Below are 15,808 nucleotides of genomic sequence, written 5' to 3'. Positions count from 1 at the left end.
GTCCTCAGCCGGACAAAGGGTGGAGGGCCCTCTCAGGGTTGGGGAGAGATCCTGCCCCAAGTGGAGGAGTTCAAGTATCTCGGGGTCTTGTTCACGAGTGAGGGAAGAATGGATCGTGAGATCGACAGGCGGATCGATGCGACATCCGCAGTGATGCGGGCTCTGCATCGTCTGTCATGGTGAAAAAGGAGCTGAGCCATAAGGAAAAGCTATCAAATTTACCAGTCGATCTAAGCTACTACCCTCACCTATGGTCATGAGCTATGGGTAGTGACCAAAGAACAGATCGCAATACAAGGGCTGAAATGAGTTTCCTCCGCAGGGTGTCTGGGCTTTCCCTTAAAGATAGGGTGAGAAGCTCAGTCATCCGGGAGGGGCTCAGAGTAGAGCCGCTGCTCCTCCACATCGAGAGGAGTCAGATGAGGTGGCTCCGGCATCTGATCAGGATGCCTCCTGGACGCCTCCCTGGTGAGGTGTTCCGGGCACGTCCAACCGGGAGGAGGCCCCGGGGAAGACCCAGGACACGCTGGAGGGACTATGTCTCCCGGCTGACCTGGGAACGCCTTGGGATTCTCCCAGAAGAGCTGGAAGAAGTGGCAGGGGAGAGGGAAGTCTGGGCCTCTCTGCTTAAGCTGCTGCCCCCGGGCCTGACCCCAGATAAGCAGAAGAGGATGGATGGATGGATGGATATATATATATATATATTCACACACGTGTGAGTAGGAGGCAGCTAAAGGGCCTGAGTAATTGTAATACCACAATAGACCGGGGGTGCTGAGGTGTGCTGAGGTGTGCTGGCTGTCTTTCTCAGTACCTTACAGACAGAAATCCGGCCAGGTTCTGGCACCCTCGATGACGTCACTTCCAGTCCTGATGACATCACTTTCGGTTTTGCTCCAAAGATGTTGTCACTTCCAGGCCTAATGATGCCACTTCTGGTTTCTGGCCCTCATGATGATGATGTCACTTTCCAGTTCTGGTCCTCATGATGACGTCATTTCCTGTGTGGGCCTTTAAAGCAGGCATCTTTCTTGCATCTAATCAGTTCTGTCTTGGACTCAATGAGTGAACATCTCTGTTGAACTAAACAACCTATTTCGCAACCATGGAATAATATATGGGTGGCTGCCCCAAATAAACAGATAGATAGATATGTGGGATGGTTGGGTTGCATGCTGGAGCTTCTTTAACCCGAAACCATCAATAGTCATGTACTGAAGTGAGCTGGACAAATGAGGACGCAAACATCCATCCAAGGGGTAGGTGCAAAATTGTCAGTGCTTCCATTTCAATCAATCAAAAACAGTTTTCCAATTAAAGTGCAGTGCATTTCTTCAATCAAATAAGTAAATAAATAATCCACAAAAACTAGTGCAAATCCATGCAGGTTAAAAAATCTATAATGCATATGGCCATTAAAATGAGTTTAAAAATGCACAAGCCCTGGTGTCTCCATCTAAAAGCCGACATCTCTACTGCCTGAAGGATCCCAACTGTGGTGAACAGAGGAGATGTCCTTCCGATAAGCACAGCCAACTTCAGATTCCAGAATCATCAGGCTGGAGCTGTAGTTGCTCTGCCACGATCTGGAAGAAGATTCAATCTGTCTCCCTCACTGAGAGGAATTTGATCCTGATGGTTAAGTGAAGTCCAAAAATGCCACCAAGAAACATGCCTACCTTGGAATGTGATCTGCTAGAACACCAGTGTCACGGTCCACAATTGAGTCTGAGGCTGTTTTGCTGCCAGTGGAAAAAGTGTACAGAATAAAAAAGAATGAGGACTATCTCAGAATTCTTCAGCCTAACCTCAAATCATCAGCTAGAAGTTGAAACTCGGACACAATTGAGTGTTCCATCAGAACAATGACCCTAAACACACATCAAAGCTGATTCTGGAGAGGCTAAAATTGAGCATTTGGAATGAACTTCTCAAAGTGCTGACTTCAGCCCTTCTGAAAATATGTGGACTGTGATTAAAAGTCAGGTCTGTGCCAGGAAACCCAGCAAATTTGGTTGGGATCTACCAATTCTTTTAAGTGGAGTGGTTAAATGTCCAACCAGAATTCTGCTAGAAGCTTGTTGATGGCTACCAGAAATGTCTGATCAAGGTGAAATTTCTTTAGGGAAACTTAACCAAATCGTAGGTGTGTTGTATGTATATTTGTGACTCTGTATTCATCATTTTGACCCTGTGATGGTCCCAGAACACCCACAAAAATGTAAACGTGTGCTCTAAATGTCTGATTTTTTTTTTTTTTTTGCAATAATAATGAAGGTTGTAAATCATTCTGCCACAGGAAAAGAGCAGTTGTAGAATTCATTAAAAGTCCAATATTACTGTATACTGACATGCATGTCCTTTATATGAATGAATGTAAACTTTTCACAACTGTACCTTGAACATGTCATACTGTTTAAATTAATTTCTAACACGTGTCACGCATGCGTACCAGAGGATCATCTTCCAAGTTCCTCCCAGACATGCAATACCACTTCTAGCCCAGTGGGGGCACTGCCACTAACTGTGTCATCTTCCTTTGCCTCCACAGTGAGGGCAACTGACTTCACCCCTTCTGGTCCATTAGACCATAATAGATCAACCTCCCCGAAGGAAGCATCACTTGTTGACATGAGTGCTGGAGAGCCAGAGTTCCTTTGAGCCGTAATAAGAAGCCTTAAAATAGGCAGACAATTTCTGTTAAAAATCCCAGAGGTCAAAACTTCTTTCTGTAATTACACCATCAAGCACCATTTTCTTGCGAGAGACAGGCAGGTTGGCGCCCCGACATTTGTCGATGTCATCAATCCGTTATTACCTTGGATGACCACTCATTGTATCTCAACAAAAATACTGTCCCGAAAACCATTCTTGAAGAAGAAGTGTGCCGAACATCAACAAGATCAGTCACCTGAGACCTGTGTTGTTCATTGTGGGCAGACAGAGAGTCATGTCTATCGCAGTAGGTGGTTCTTGGGAACTAAAAGTGAATGCACTGTCACACATGTGTGCCTAGGAACCACCTTAGGTTCCAAAAGGTGCCAACCTAAGGATAAGAATGAGCACCGGCAACATTTCCTCTCTCTCCACCACAGTTCTGAGAAGAAGTCCCAAGAAGACTTCAATCCCTGCCCTTGATGTTAAGTGAAAGATCCGCACCTTTCTTCTTTGATGCAATAAAAGGAGGTGTTCATTCTGAACCCGAACCTCAATTTAGTCAGAGGTCACACTGAAGTGTGTTCCTTGGGCTACTGAAGCCTCAGTGACCTGACTGCCACTATTTCTTTTAATTGTTGTTTTTGTGATTAAATGGGGTTGGCAACATTTCATTGGCATCCCTGGTGTATTTCTCCCTTTCGCGGCATATAAAAAGCCAGGATAGGAACAAAAATTGTTCTTCTTCAATAAAAAAAAAAAAGTAAAACAAAGATATCATAACAGTAGGCTTCTTATTGTTTTATCGGCAAATGATGAATTGGTTGTCAGTGTTTTTGGCTGCAAAGCCTGGGACTGCGAAAGTAGTCTTGAGGGTCTCTGATGCTAAAAATCAGTGTGCGATGAGTCTTAACCACCTGTGGTCTGCCCATTTGGTAATTCCAGATGGATTTAAACCATCCACTCCTGTTTATTGAATGCAGCTTTATGCTTGTAAATGTTTGCTTAGATGTGCAAATATCGCTCACCTATTGTATCACAATAATAACTGTGATGTTTCACGTACAGGGCCTTTTTTTTTGTTTGGTTTGAAGATGATTGCCAACACAGCCAGCTGTTTCTTTTTTAATTGATTTGCAATGACTGAGTTCCTAAAGGAATAAACAAGTCAACACAGGAAAAAAAAAAATAAATTCATGCGTGCTTCAAGATAGACGCAGGAACAATTCATCTATTGATCTTGTTTGCTAATGTGCGAGGAGTAAATTTAATTAGCATTCACATTGCAGTGTAAATATGCATTCCCTTTGGATTTAGAATGAATAATGAATGACAAGATAAACAGCACACATTGGAAACACCAGCTATTACTGTATATTAATAATATGCAAACAAGCAGCTTGTAATCTGTGGACAATGAAAAGTAAAACAAAACTGATATCCTTGGATTTTGGGATGACTGGTGAAAGCGAGCTGAGCACAAAATAGTACTTTTAAGATGAGAAAATATTTTGGTAATCTTCCAAATGCCTTGACTTTTATGTTAAATACTTTTTGCAAGCTCAGAAATAGTCTGTCAGCCTCAATCAGTTAACTGAGCAATCTTTTCTGTTTATAACAGATTCTGCAGAGGATCATAAGATGCTTTACAAAGTACATAGGATTATACAAGAGTAAGTCAATAATTACATGCGCTTTTGTACATAATGATGTACAAACGTAAGTCAATAATTATCCACACTTTCTTATACATGAGGAACTACAAAAGTAAGTCAATAATTATCCACACTTTCTTATATAAAGATATCCAATCAGTAAGTCAATAATTATCCACAGTTTTTTATACATACTGTAAGGATATACAAAAGTAAGTCAATAATTATCCACACTTCCTTATACATACTGTAAGGATATACAAAAGTAAGTCAATAATTATCCATGTTTTTATATATAAGGATATCCAACAGTAAGTCAATAATTATCCACACTTCCTTATACATGAGTAACTACAAAAGTAAGTCAATAATTATCCATGCTTTTTGTATTTAGGGATATCCAATCAGTAAGTCAATAATTATCTACAGTTTTTTATACATACTGTAAGGATATACAAAAGTAAGTCAATAATTATCCGTGTTTTTATATATAAGGATATCCAACAGTAAGTCAATAATTATCCACACTTCCTTATACATGAGTATATACAAAAGTAGGTCAATAATTAGTTTTTGCTTTCATATATAGGGATATCCAACAGTAAGTCCTAATGTATAAGAAAATGTGGATAATTATTGACTTGTTATTGGATATCCTTATATACGAAAGCAAGGATAATTATTGACTTACTTTTGTATATTCTCATGTATAAGGAGTAAGTCCTTATTTATTTCATGGCAGAGATGCACAAGGGCTGCCCCCGGTCCCCCTTCCTTTTTCCGCACGGATGCTGTCCACGCACCTACCACGTGATTGGCTGCCTACCTATATACATTAACGACATCCCACGCTCCTGCGCCTACTCACTCGCTTCCTTACTTTCCTCGGCTGTTCGTTGTGCTCACTGCTCCCTTCTTCTTTACTCCACCACTTCAAACCTGTTATTGTCCACCTTGCTTCACGTCTTCCTACCGGTGACTCCTGCCTTTTCATTTGGTTTCTTCACACTCTTAGTCCTCTGACCATGCCACTGCAAACTCTACTTTTGAAGGTTGGCGCACCAATTAAGTTACTAAGAAACTTAAAGCCACTAAAACTTTGTAACGGCACCAGACATTAGATCAAGAACTTCATTGAGGCGACTGTCTTCACTGGAACTGGCTCAGGGGAGACTGGATTTATTCCTTGCATCCCACTCATACCCTCTGAGCTCCAATTCCAATTCAAATGCCTCCAATTTCCAGTGAGGGTCTGCTTCACTGTAACAATAAATAAGTCACAGGGCCTGACTCAAGATGGCTTCTCACATGGCCAGCTGTACGTTACATACTCAAGAGTGAGCTCAGCAGACAGCTTGGTCATTTTACAGCCTGAGGGCGTCATTTACAAAGAGATCCTTACATCCTAAAAATGTGTATTTCTCATACACAACATTTACAATCATAATTCACTCAATACTAAAATAAGACTACGACAATCACATTGACAATCATGTTGCGTTATTTTTAAAATGTTTCCTTTTTTTCCATAACTTCTTTAACACACTACTTCTCTGCTGCAAAGCGCCGGTATTTTGCTAGTATGCTACATACCGTTTACTGATTCATTACAGTAACACAGAAAAAGTCGCTGTTAATGTTACAGCGTAAAACTGTTAAATAACTGTAAAATGTAAAACGAAAAAGAGCTGTTTCAGTAACACCGAAGTTACGATATTTGCTAAGGACCCCTTTTACCTCTGAACAGTAGGAAAAAAAACTTAAAGTTAGCAGACTTATTATTCCCTGCTTGCTGAAAATTTTTTTGAGGTCATGGAAGTCGATTTATGGTGGGTTGTAATCGATAAGCTTCCACACCGTATACCACAAAAGCAAACTTTACCTCTCCACCAGACAATGTGCCGTAACTTTCCTTAAACACTGAACTGTTTTCAATGTGTATAATTAAATGAAGCACGTTTGCTATTGGTTGCTATTGGTGTTGAATCTGCTTTCTCTGGTTGTTGTTAATTTACAATACAATACAATACAGTTTATTTTTGTATAGCCCAAAATCACACAGGAAGTGCCGCAATGGGCTTTAACAGGCCCTGCCTTTTGACAGCCCCTCAGCCTTGACTCTCTGAGAAGACAAGGAAAAACTCCCAATAAAAACCTTGTAGGGAAAAATGGAAGAAACCTCGGGAAAGGCAGTTCAAAGAGAGACCCCTTTCCAGGTAGGTTGGGCGTGCAGTGGGTGTCAAAAGTAGGGGGTCAATACAATACAATACACAGAACAGAACAATTTCCTTAATACAGCATAATAATAAAAATTTTAGAAGTACGGTTTAACAGTAGATGATATGACATAATTAGGTTTGGATATTTTTAGAGCCCTGGAGACCTCATCCATCAAGCTGCATCCCCATTTGGCCATGCCACGGCTAAAACGTTGCTCCGACGAAAGGACCCCTCTTTCCCATGATTCCTGTGATCCTCCATCAGGGATGACTTTACCATAGGCAGGCAAACAACTTGGCAGGTGGGCCGTGGCACCAATTGCCACATTTGGGTACCGAGAAAAGAAACAGAATAGGTGAGGGTTAGTATTCAAATATAATTTTCATGTTACTTATGTTTTAGTGCTAATGACTAACAACAGAGATGCAGTCTGTGCAGTTAATTAGCAGCTCTAGTCAGGGTGTGCTAAACTGAAGTAGTGAGTCTTCAGCTGGGATTTAAAGGCTGAGACTGAAGGGACATCTCTTATGGAAGCAGGAAGACCATTCCACAGTTTAGGGACCCTGTAACTAAAAGTTCGACCTCCCACTGTTATTTTATTAATCCTTGGAATCCTAAGCAGACCGGCATCTTGAGATCTTAATGTGCGCTCAGGTTTGTAAGTCATTATAAATTCAGACAAGTAAGCCGGACCTTGGCCATTTAATGCTTTATATGTTAAAAGGAGGATTTTGAAATTTGCCCTAAACTTAACTGGGAGCCAGTGTAAAGATATTTGAACTGGAGTTATGTGTTCATATTTTCTTGTTCTTGTAATAATTCTTGCAGCAGCATTTTGGATTAACTGGAGGCTGCATAAAGAACAGTTTGAACAGCCAGTGAACACTGCATTGCAGTAGTCAATCCTACTAGAGATAAATGCATGAATTAATTTCTCAGAATCCTGTTAATTTAGAAAGCGCCTTAATTTCCTAACATTTTTAAGATGGAAAAAACATGTTTTGGACGACTTTGTAATGTGTGCTTTAAATGACATGCTAGAGTCAAAGATAACTCCTTTACTGATTTACTGATGCAAACTGTGAATTGGGCTTTGATCCTGACAATACTTTCTAATGGTTTATTGATTGGCATATTTATTACAGTGCATGCATTTCTGGTTATGGTTAAACATTCCCTTCTTTTGGAATGTGTTGTAAAGAAAAAAACTGTTAGTGATTGGCAATAATGGATATAATTTATTTATTTTCTTGTTGTATATTTTGCCTTATACAATTTCTTGTATTAGGAATTTTTAGTTTTCGCATACCCCTTGGGGTCAGAGCGCAGGGTCAGCCATTGTACAACACCCCTGGAGCAAATGAAGTTTAAGGGCCTTGCTCAAGGGCCCAGCAGAGTAGGATCAATGAGGTTATTAGAAATAAACATGATGTATTAGGATTAAAAGTCAAGATGGAGGTAAAGAATTTAGGGGTAACTATTGACTCTGACCTGAATTTTAAATCACTTATTAATCAGATCACTAGGACAGCATTTTTCCACTTAAGAAATATAGCAAAAGTTAGACCTCTTATAACATTGCAAGATGCTGAGAAATTAATCCACACTTTTGTTTTCAGTTGGCTAGATTACTGTAATGCACTCCTCTCAGGACCACCCAAAAAAAGACATCATTTGATTGCAATATGTGCGGAATGGAATCTTAACTAGGAAAAGAAAATCCAGCACATCTCTCTAATTTTGATGTCACTACACTGGTTATCTGTGCCATTTAGAATTGACTTTAAAATACTGCTTATGGTTTACAAAGCTTTAAATAATCTGCTCCATCTTATATTTCAGAATGTCACTCGCCTTACACTCCTAATTGTAACCTCAGATCTTCAAATGAGGGTCTGCTTAGAATTCCAAGAACAAAACTTAAAAGAAGTGGTGAGGCGGCCTTCTGCTGTTAGGCACCTAAAATCTGAAATAGCTGACTGATAGGAATTCACCAGGCTGATACAGTGGAGCACTTTAAAAATCATCTGAAAACACATGGCTTTCTCATAGCTTCATCTTTAATCCTGGTGCTCTGTATAGTCAATTAATTAACATTATTATTCATGGTATTCATATTCAAAATCCGTAAAAACCCCTACTTCCTCTTCTGCTCTTTTTCCGGTTTTCTGTTGTGCTGATCTGCACCTCCACCACCTGATCATAGCACCGTGATGTTCCTACGTGGATGGATTAAAGGCCAGAAGTACACGTGACCGTCATCATCAAGTTCTATCATGAGAACCCTGAATACCTTGAGGACTGATTGAGATCATTGATGTTAAGTAGAATGCTTAGAGGGGGCTGGATGGTCTCGTGGCCTTAGAGCCCCTGCAGATTTTATTTTCTTTCACCAGCCGTCTGGAGTTTTTTTTTTTTTGTTTGTTTTTTCTGTCCTCCCTGGCCATCAGACCTTACTCTTATTCTATGTTAATTAGTGTTCCCTTATTTTAATTCTTATTTATTTTGTCTTTTTTCTCTTTCTTCATCATGTTAAGCACTTTGAGCTGCATTATTTGTATGAAAATGTGCTATAGAAATGAATGTTGTTGTTATTTACTACAAAGTTATATTGCAGACCTAAAAATATTGTCACCTTATTTATTATGGTAAAATTCTGGGAACCCAGCTGCCAGTTTTTTATTGTAAAATAACATTTTTATAGACCTAAAAATATTGTCATATTGTTTTTTTAGCGATACAATTCTGGCAACACAGCTGCCAGTACTTTACTATAAATGTAGCATTATTTTTTGACATTTATTTATACAGCACATTTTCATACAAATGATGGAGCTCAAAGTGCTTTATGTGATCATCAGAGGTGTGCAGAGGGTGCAGACATATAAATACCTGGGAGTGCAGCGGGTTGACAAATTGGACTGGACTGCCAATGCTCTGTGTAAGAAAGGTCAGAGCCGACTATACTTTCTTAGAAGGTTGGCGTCCTTCAACATCTGCAATAAGATGCTGCAGATGTTCTACCAGACGGTTGTGGTGAGCGCCCTCTTCTACGCTCTGGTGTGCTGGGGAGGCAGCATAAAGAAGAAGGGACGTCTCATGCCTGGACAAACTTGTTAAGAAGGCAGACTCTATTGTAGGAATGAAGCTGGACAGTTTATAATCTGTAGCATAGAGACGGGCACTAAGCAAACTCCTGTCAATCATGGAGAATTCACTGCATCCACTGAACAGTGTCATCTCCAGGCAGAGGAGTAGCTTCAGCGACAGACTTTTGTCACTGTCCTGCTCCACTGACAGACTGAGGAGAACGTTCCTCCACCACACTATGCGACTCTTCAATTCCACCCGGGGGAGTAAATGCGAACATTCAATTTTGTTATGTATTGAAATAAATGTAACAATGATTGGTAGTATTCCCAGGCAGAAGGGGGCGCCAGAGTGGGGTTAAGAGAGATCTTGGACAAGCAGTTACAGAGAACGTTCTTAGTAAAAGCCTACTGTGCAGTTAACTTCCGGCCTCAGTGTTTGTCATTGAATATCAGCCTCAAATGACCTAACATAGCAAACTGGCGACGAGGATAAAGTTGATTCCCAGTGCGTAAGTTCGTCTGTTTATGACTGCAGCGGGAGTTTTTATTCAGTATATTTATATAAAGAAAACCATTGTGGCAACTTGGCTGCGACGCTGGGGCACATGGACGATTTTGATGAAAATGTGGAGCAGTGGACCACTTATATTGAGCGTTTCGAAACCTTTGCATTAGCTAATGATATTGGAGAGGACAAACTGGTGCCAGTGCTATTAACTGTAATTGGACGTACAACGTATGGCTTGCTGCGTAGTCTTTTAGCACCGGAGAAACCAAAGGACAAAACGTTTGACCAGATTAAAGCAGTGCTACAGCAGCATTTTCTCCAAAGCCTTTGGTAATAACAGAAAGGTTTCGCTTTCACAAAAGGAACCAAGCGGAGGGGGAGTCGGTTTCACAATATGTTGCTGTCTTAAAGAAACTGTCTGAGCACTGTGAATTTGGCGCATACTTAGAGGAAGCATTGCGTGATCGATTTGTTTGTGGACTAAATAATGAAGCGATACAGAAACGACTGTTAACTGAAGTGACCTATAAAAAGCAGTTGACCTATAAAAAGCAGTCTTTAAAATCGCAATTTCCATGGAGATGGTGGCACGACAGTGAATCGCATTGCCATAACTGTGGTAAGAAGGGCCACGCAGCGCGAGTATGTAAACAGAAGGAATCTATAAGGAGAGGAGAGAGCGCAGTATAAAGGAAAGTCACAACGGCGATCGGATTATCCAAAAAGAGACCTGTAAATCGCGTTATATTGCAGGAGGTGTCCAGTGAAGCGTCAGGTAACGAAACTGACACAGAATTAGCCTTACATAAGCTGATCCAAGAAGGGGAAAAGTCACACATTAGTGTGAAACCTAAAATAGAAGGCACAGAAGTAGAGATGGAGTTGGACACAGGGGCAGCAGTGTCATTAATTTCAATAAAACTATACAAGAAATTACTGAGCCACGTGCCTCTTGAGACAACTGATGTAGTTTTGAAGACTTACACTGGGGAACCAATATCCCTGAAGGAGTTATTAATGTGAAAGTCACTTTGAACAAACAGTTAGCTGTCCTTCCATTATATGTTATCAGAGGAAATTATACACCCCTGTTTGGTAGAGAGTGGCTCAGAAGAATTAAATTGAATTGGCAAGAGATTAAGTCAGTACAGCAAGTTACTTTGAAGAGCATAATGCAAAAACATGCTGCAGTTTTCAGTAAAGATTTGGGGACAATGAAGGGCATTGAAGCAGTCATTTCTTTGAAACCACAACATAAGCCAAAGTTCTGTCGTGCTCGGGTTGTACCCTATGCGCTGCGATCCAAAGTAGAGGCTGAGCTGTCCCGCCTGCTAGAATTAGGTGTGCTGTCACCTATGCAGTATAGTGAGTGGGCCACTCCTGTGGTGCCAGTTGTAAAGAGAGATGATTCTGTGAGGCTTTGTGGTGATTTTAAAGTGACCTTAAACCCAGCCATTTGTGTGGAACACTATCCAATTCCACACATTGAAGACTTGTTCGCCTCATTAGCTGGGGGACAGCGTTTCAGCAAATTGGACTTGGCACAGGCGTACCTACAGATAAAGGTTGAGGAACAATCACGTAAACTGCTCACCATCAATACCCAAAAGGGGTTGTTCTGCTATAATCGTCTACCATTTGGGATTGCTTCAGCACCTTCCATATTCCAACGGGCGATGGATCAGGTGTTACAAGGCCTTTCCAATGTGCATTGTTACTTGGACGATATATTGGTTACAGGCTGTAATGATGCAGAGCACCTGCAGAATTTGGATAGAGTATTGGGCCGATTGAAAGAATTTGGCTTATGTGTCCAAAAAGAAAAATGTGAATTTTTCAAGGAGACCTTGGAGTACCTGGGTCATAAAATTGATGCAGCAGGACTGCACAAGTCACCTGAAAAGGTCAGGGCTATTTTAGAGGCTCCAGCCCCCGATAATGTAACTAAACTGAGATCTTTCCTTGGTCTCATCAATTACTATGGGCGATTCATACCCAATCTTGCAACCATTTTGACCCCATTAAATGAGCTGCTTTGCAAAGACAAACGCTGGCATTGGTCATCCGCATGTAAATCTGCATTCCAGAAAGCTAAGGAGCAGTTGGTGTCTCAAAATGTCCTAACGCACTACGATCCACAACTAAGCATCCGCCTGGCTTGTGATGCTTCTCCATATGGTGTGGGAGCTGTCATTTCCCATGTCTTTCCCAATGGTGAAGAGAAACCAATCGCTTTTGCATCTAGAACACTGAGTAAGGCTGAACAGAACTATGCACAAATTGAGCGAGAAGCCCTTGGGATTGTGTTTGGGGTCAGGAAGTTTCATCAATACCTATATGGACGGAAGTTTACTCTCTTCACAGACCATCGGCCACTGACAAGAATCTTTAGCCCAGAGAAAGGGGTACCGTCTATGGCAGCTGCCAGAATGCAGAGGTGGGCATTAATATTAGCAGCCCACAGTTACACCATAGAATATAAGAAGGCTGCTCTCAATGCCAATGCTGATGGGCTTTCTCGTTTGCCCTTACTAATTAAACATAAGGAGAGCCAGAACACAGTTGACATTTTTTACATAAAACAAATGGAATTACTACCAGTGAGTAGTGCAGAAATTCGTAGAGAGACCATGTTGGACCCTACATTGTCTAAACTAATGGATATGGTGTTGCTGGGACATTTTCCTAAACAATTGGTGGATAATTGGTGGATAATTTTCGGTACTGACCCCTACTCTCTTTTCTGTTTCTTTTTCCGGTTTCTTTGTGGTGGTGGCCTGCGCCACCTCCACCTACTCAAAGCTTCATGATGCTCCAACAATGATGGACGGATTAAAAGGAAGAAGTCTACGTGACCATCATCATCATCAAGCCCTTCCGTGAGAACCCTAAATCCAAAGAGGACTGTTTCATTTATGTTAGGTAGAATGCCCAGAGGGGACTGGGCGGTATCATGGTCTGGAATCCCTACAGATTTTATTTTTTCTCCAGCCGTCTGGAGTTTTTTGTTTTTTCTGTCCCCCCTGGCCATTGAACCTTACTCTTATTGATGTTAATGTTGATTTATTTTTTATAATTGTGTCTTTCATTTTTCTATTCTTTAATATGTAAAGCACTTTGAGCTACTGTTTGTATGAAAATGTGCTATATAAATAAATGTTGTTGTTGTTGTAATGATGAGTTACAGCCTTTCATCAACAGACAAACGGAGCTTACCGTACAACAAGGATGCCTGATGTGGGGGAGCAGAGTAATTGTGCCCCCTAAATTACGCCCTCGTGTTTTGTCAGAACTACATGTCAGCCACCCGGGTATAGTGAGGATGAAGTCCTTGGCACGCAGTTATGTTTGGTGGCCAGGTATCGACAGCCAGATTGAGCAACAAGTACACAACTGCCAGTCATGTCAGCGTGTTCAAAATCTTCCAAGCCCTGTGCCCCTCCACCCATGGATATGGCCAAGTGGGCCATGGCAGAGAATTCATGTTGATTTTGCTGGGCCTTATGAAGGCCATATGTACTTAGTAGTAGTCGATGCCCACTCAAAGTGGCCTGAGGTTATATTCCAAATCGTAACCTTAGATCTTCAAATGAGTGTCTCCTTATAATTCCAAAAGCTAAACTTAAAAGAAGTGGTGAGGCGGCCTTCTGCTGCTATGCACCTAAAATCTGGAATAGCCTGCCGATAGGAATTCGCCAGGCAAATACAGTAGAGCAATTTAAAACACTGCTGAAAACACATTACTTTAACATGGCCTTTTTATAACTTCACTTTAACATAATCCTGATACTCTGTATGTTCAATTCTTCATAATAACTATTCATGGTGGCTCTAAAATCCGTACTGACCCCTACTCTCTCTTCTGTTTCTTTTTCCGGTTTCTTTGTGGTGGCGGCCTGCGCCACCACCACCTACTCAAAGCATCATGATGCTCCAACAATGATGGACTGAAAGCCAGAAGTCTACGTGACCATCATCATCAGGTCCTTCCATGAAAATATGATGATTTATGTTAGGTAGAATGCCCAGAGGGGACTGGGCGGTCTCTTGGTCTGGAACCCCTACAGATTTTATTTTTTTCTCCAGCTTTTGGAGTTTTTTTTGTTTTTTCTGTCCACCCTGGCCATCGGACCTTACTCTTATTCTATGTTAATTAATGTTGACTTATGTTTATCTTTTATTGTGTCTTCTATTACTCTATTCATTTTGTAAAGCACTTTGAGCTACATTTTTTTGTATGAATATGTGCTATATAAATAAATGTTGATTGATTGATTGATTGATTGATTGATTGATTGATTGAGGTTCAACTAATGGATAGTGTCACAACTAGTAAGACTGTTCATGTCATGAGGACCCTTTTTAGTCGTTATGGGATACCTGAAGTCCTTGTTAGTGACAATGGCCCACAGTTCATTTCTGATGAATTTGCATATTTTATGAAAACCAACCATATTAAACATATACGATCTGCTCCCTATCATCCAGCTACCAATGGGCTTGCAGAACGCTTTGTGCAAACTTTCAAACAAGCTTTGAAGGCATCAAAAGGATCTGCTTTAGTACAGCAAAGACTAGACACGTTTTTACTCTCATATCGCAATACTCCACATGCTACAACACAGGAATCTCCAGCTATGCTTTTTATGGGTCGCAAATTACGTTCACGGCTAGATGTGCTTAAACCAAATGTGGCTTCTACAGTGAGTCAGTCTCAAGATGTTCAGCTGTTGCACAGTAACCGGAAATCCAGACAATTTAATGTGGGTGACCCAGTGCTGGTCCGGGATTACCGAAGGGGAGAAAAGTGGACACCTGGAGTGGTAACCTCCCAGTTGGGACCAGTTTCCTACAGTGTAAAAGTTGGGAATGCTGAAGATTGGAAACGGCATGCAGACCAGTTACTACTCAACCGAGCAAATGAAAGTGTTCCACAGGCCACACAGCCAGAAGAGACACCTTCTTCCAACTTGGTAACAATGTCACCAGTAACATTAGAGAATAATACAGTCGATGCAGGGCATAACCCTACGGGAGTAGGCTCAGTCATTCCAGACATGGTTCCTCAAACTAGTGAACCTCAGACATATGCACCTCCAACTTCACCTACAGAGAGCAGTGGCAGACGCTATCCTTTGCGAGTATCTAAGCCTCCAGATCGTTTAAATCTTTAAATGTTATAAAGTAGTTGAAACAGTACAATGTATTTATGTAAATAGTTACCTTCAAGCAGAACTGCTCCATTCTGGATATGTGGCAGTGAACTACAGCTTTGTTATAGTAGTTTTGCTCATTTTGACTGTTTAGTCTTTGTGGTTTTATAAATAGGTGGGAGGGAAATGTTATGTATTGAAATAAATGTAACAATGATTGGTAGTATTCCCAGGCAGAAGGGGGCGCCAGAGTGGGGTTAAGAGAGATCTTGGACAAGCAGTTACAGAGAACGTTCTTAGTAAAAGCCTACTGTGCAGTTAACTTCTGGCCTCAGTGTTTGTCATTGAGTATCAGCCTCAAATGACCTAACATAGCAAATTTATTTTAATTTTTTTCATTTTTATTACTATTTAATTTAATATTGTTTCTTTGTATCAGTATACTGCTGCTGGATTATGTGAATTTCCCATTGGGATTAATAAAGTATCTATCTATCTATCTATCTATCTATCTATCTATCTATC

At 40.9% G+C, this 15,808-nt stretch overlaps 1 protein-coding gene across 1 annotated transcript; it reads left to right on the top strand.

The window, feature by feature from the left end:
* Window positions 1-11,470: 11,470 nt before the first annotated feature.
* On the top strand, window positions 11,471-15,559 carry LOC120530069 (uncharacterized protein K02A2.6-like). Its single transcript, XM_039754216.1, has 3 exons — window positions 11,471-12,796; window positions 13,318-13,686; window positions 14,435-15,559. The coding sequence occupies exons 1-3, from the start codon at window positions 11,486-11,488 to the stop codon at window positions 15,302-15,304; spliced, it is 2,550 nt and encodes an 849-aa protein (XP_039610150.1). The 5' UTR covers window positions 11,471-11,485; the 3' UTR covers window positions 15,305-15,559.
* Window positions 15,560-15,808: the final 249 nt, after the last annotated feature.

The sequence above is a fragment of the Polypterus senegalus genome, chromosome 5 (genome assembly GCF_016835505.1).
Source record: "Polypterus senegalus isolate Bchr_013 chromosome 5, ASM1683550v1, whole genome shotgun sequence".
Lineage (NCBI taxonomy): Eukaryota > Metazoa > Chordata > Cladistia > Polypteriformes > Polypteridae > Polypterus > Polypterus senegalus.
This window is presented reverse-complemented; position numbering and strand designations above follow the sequence as displayed.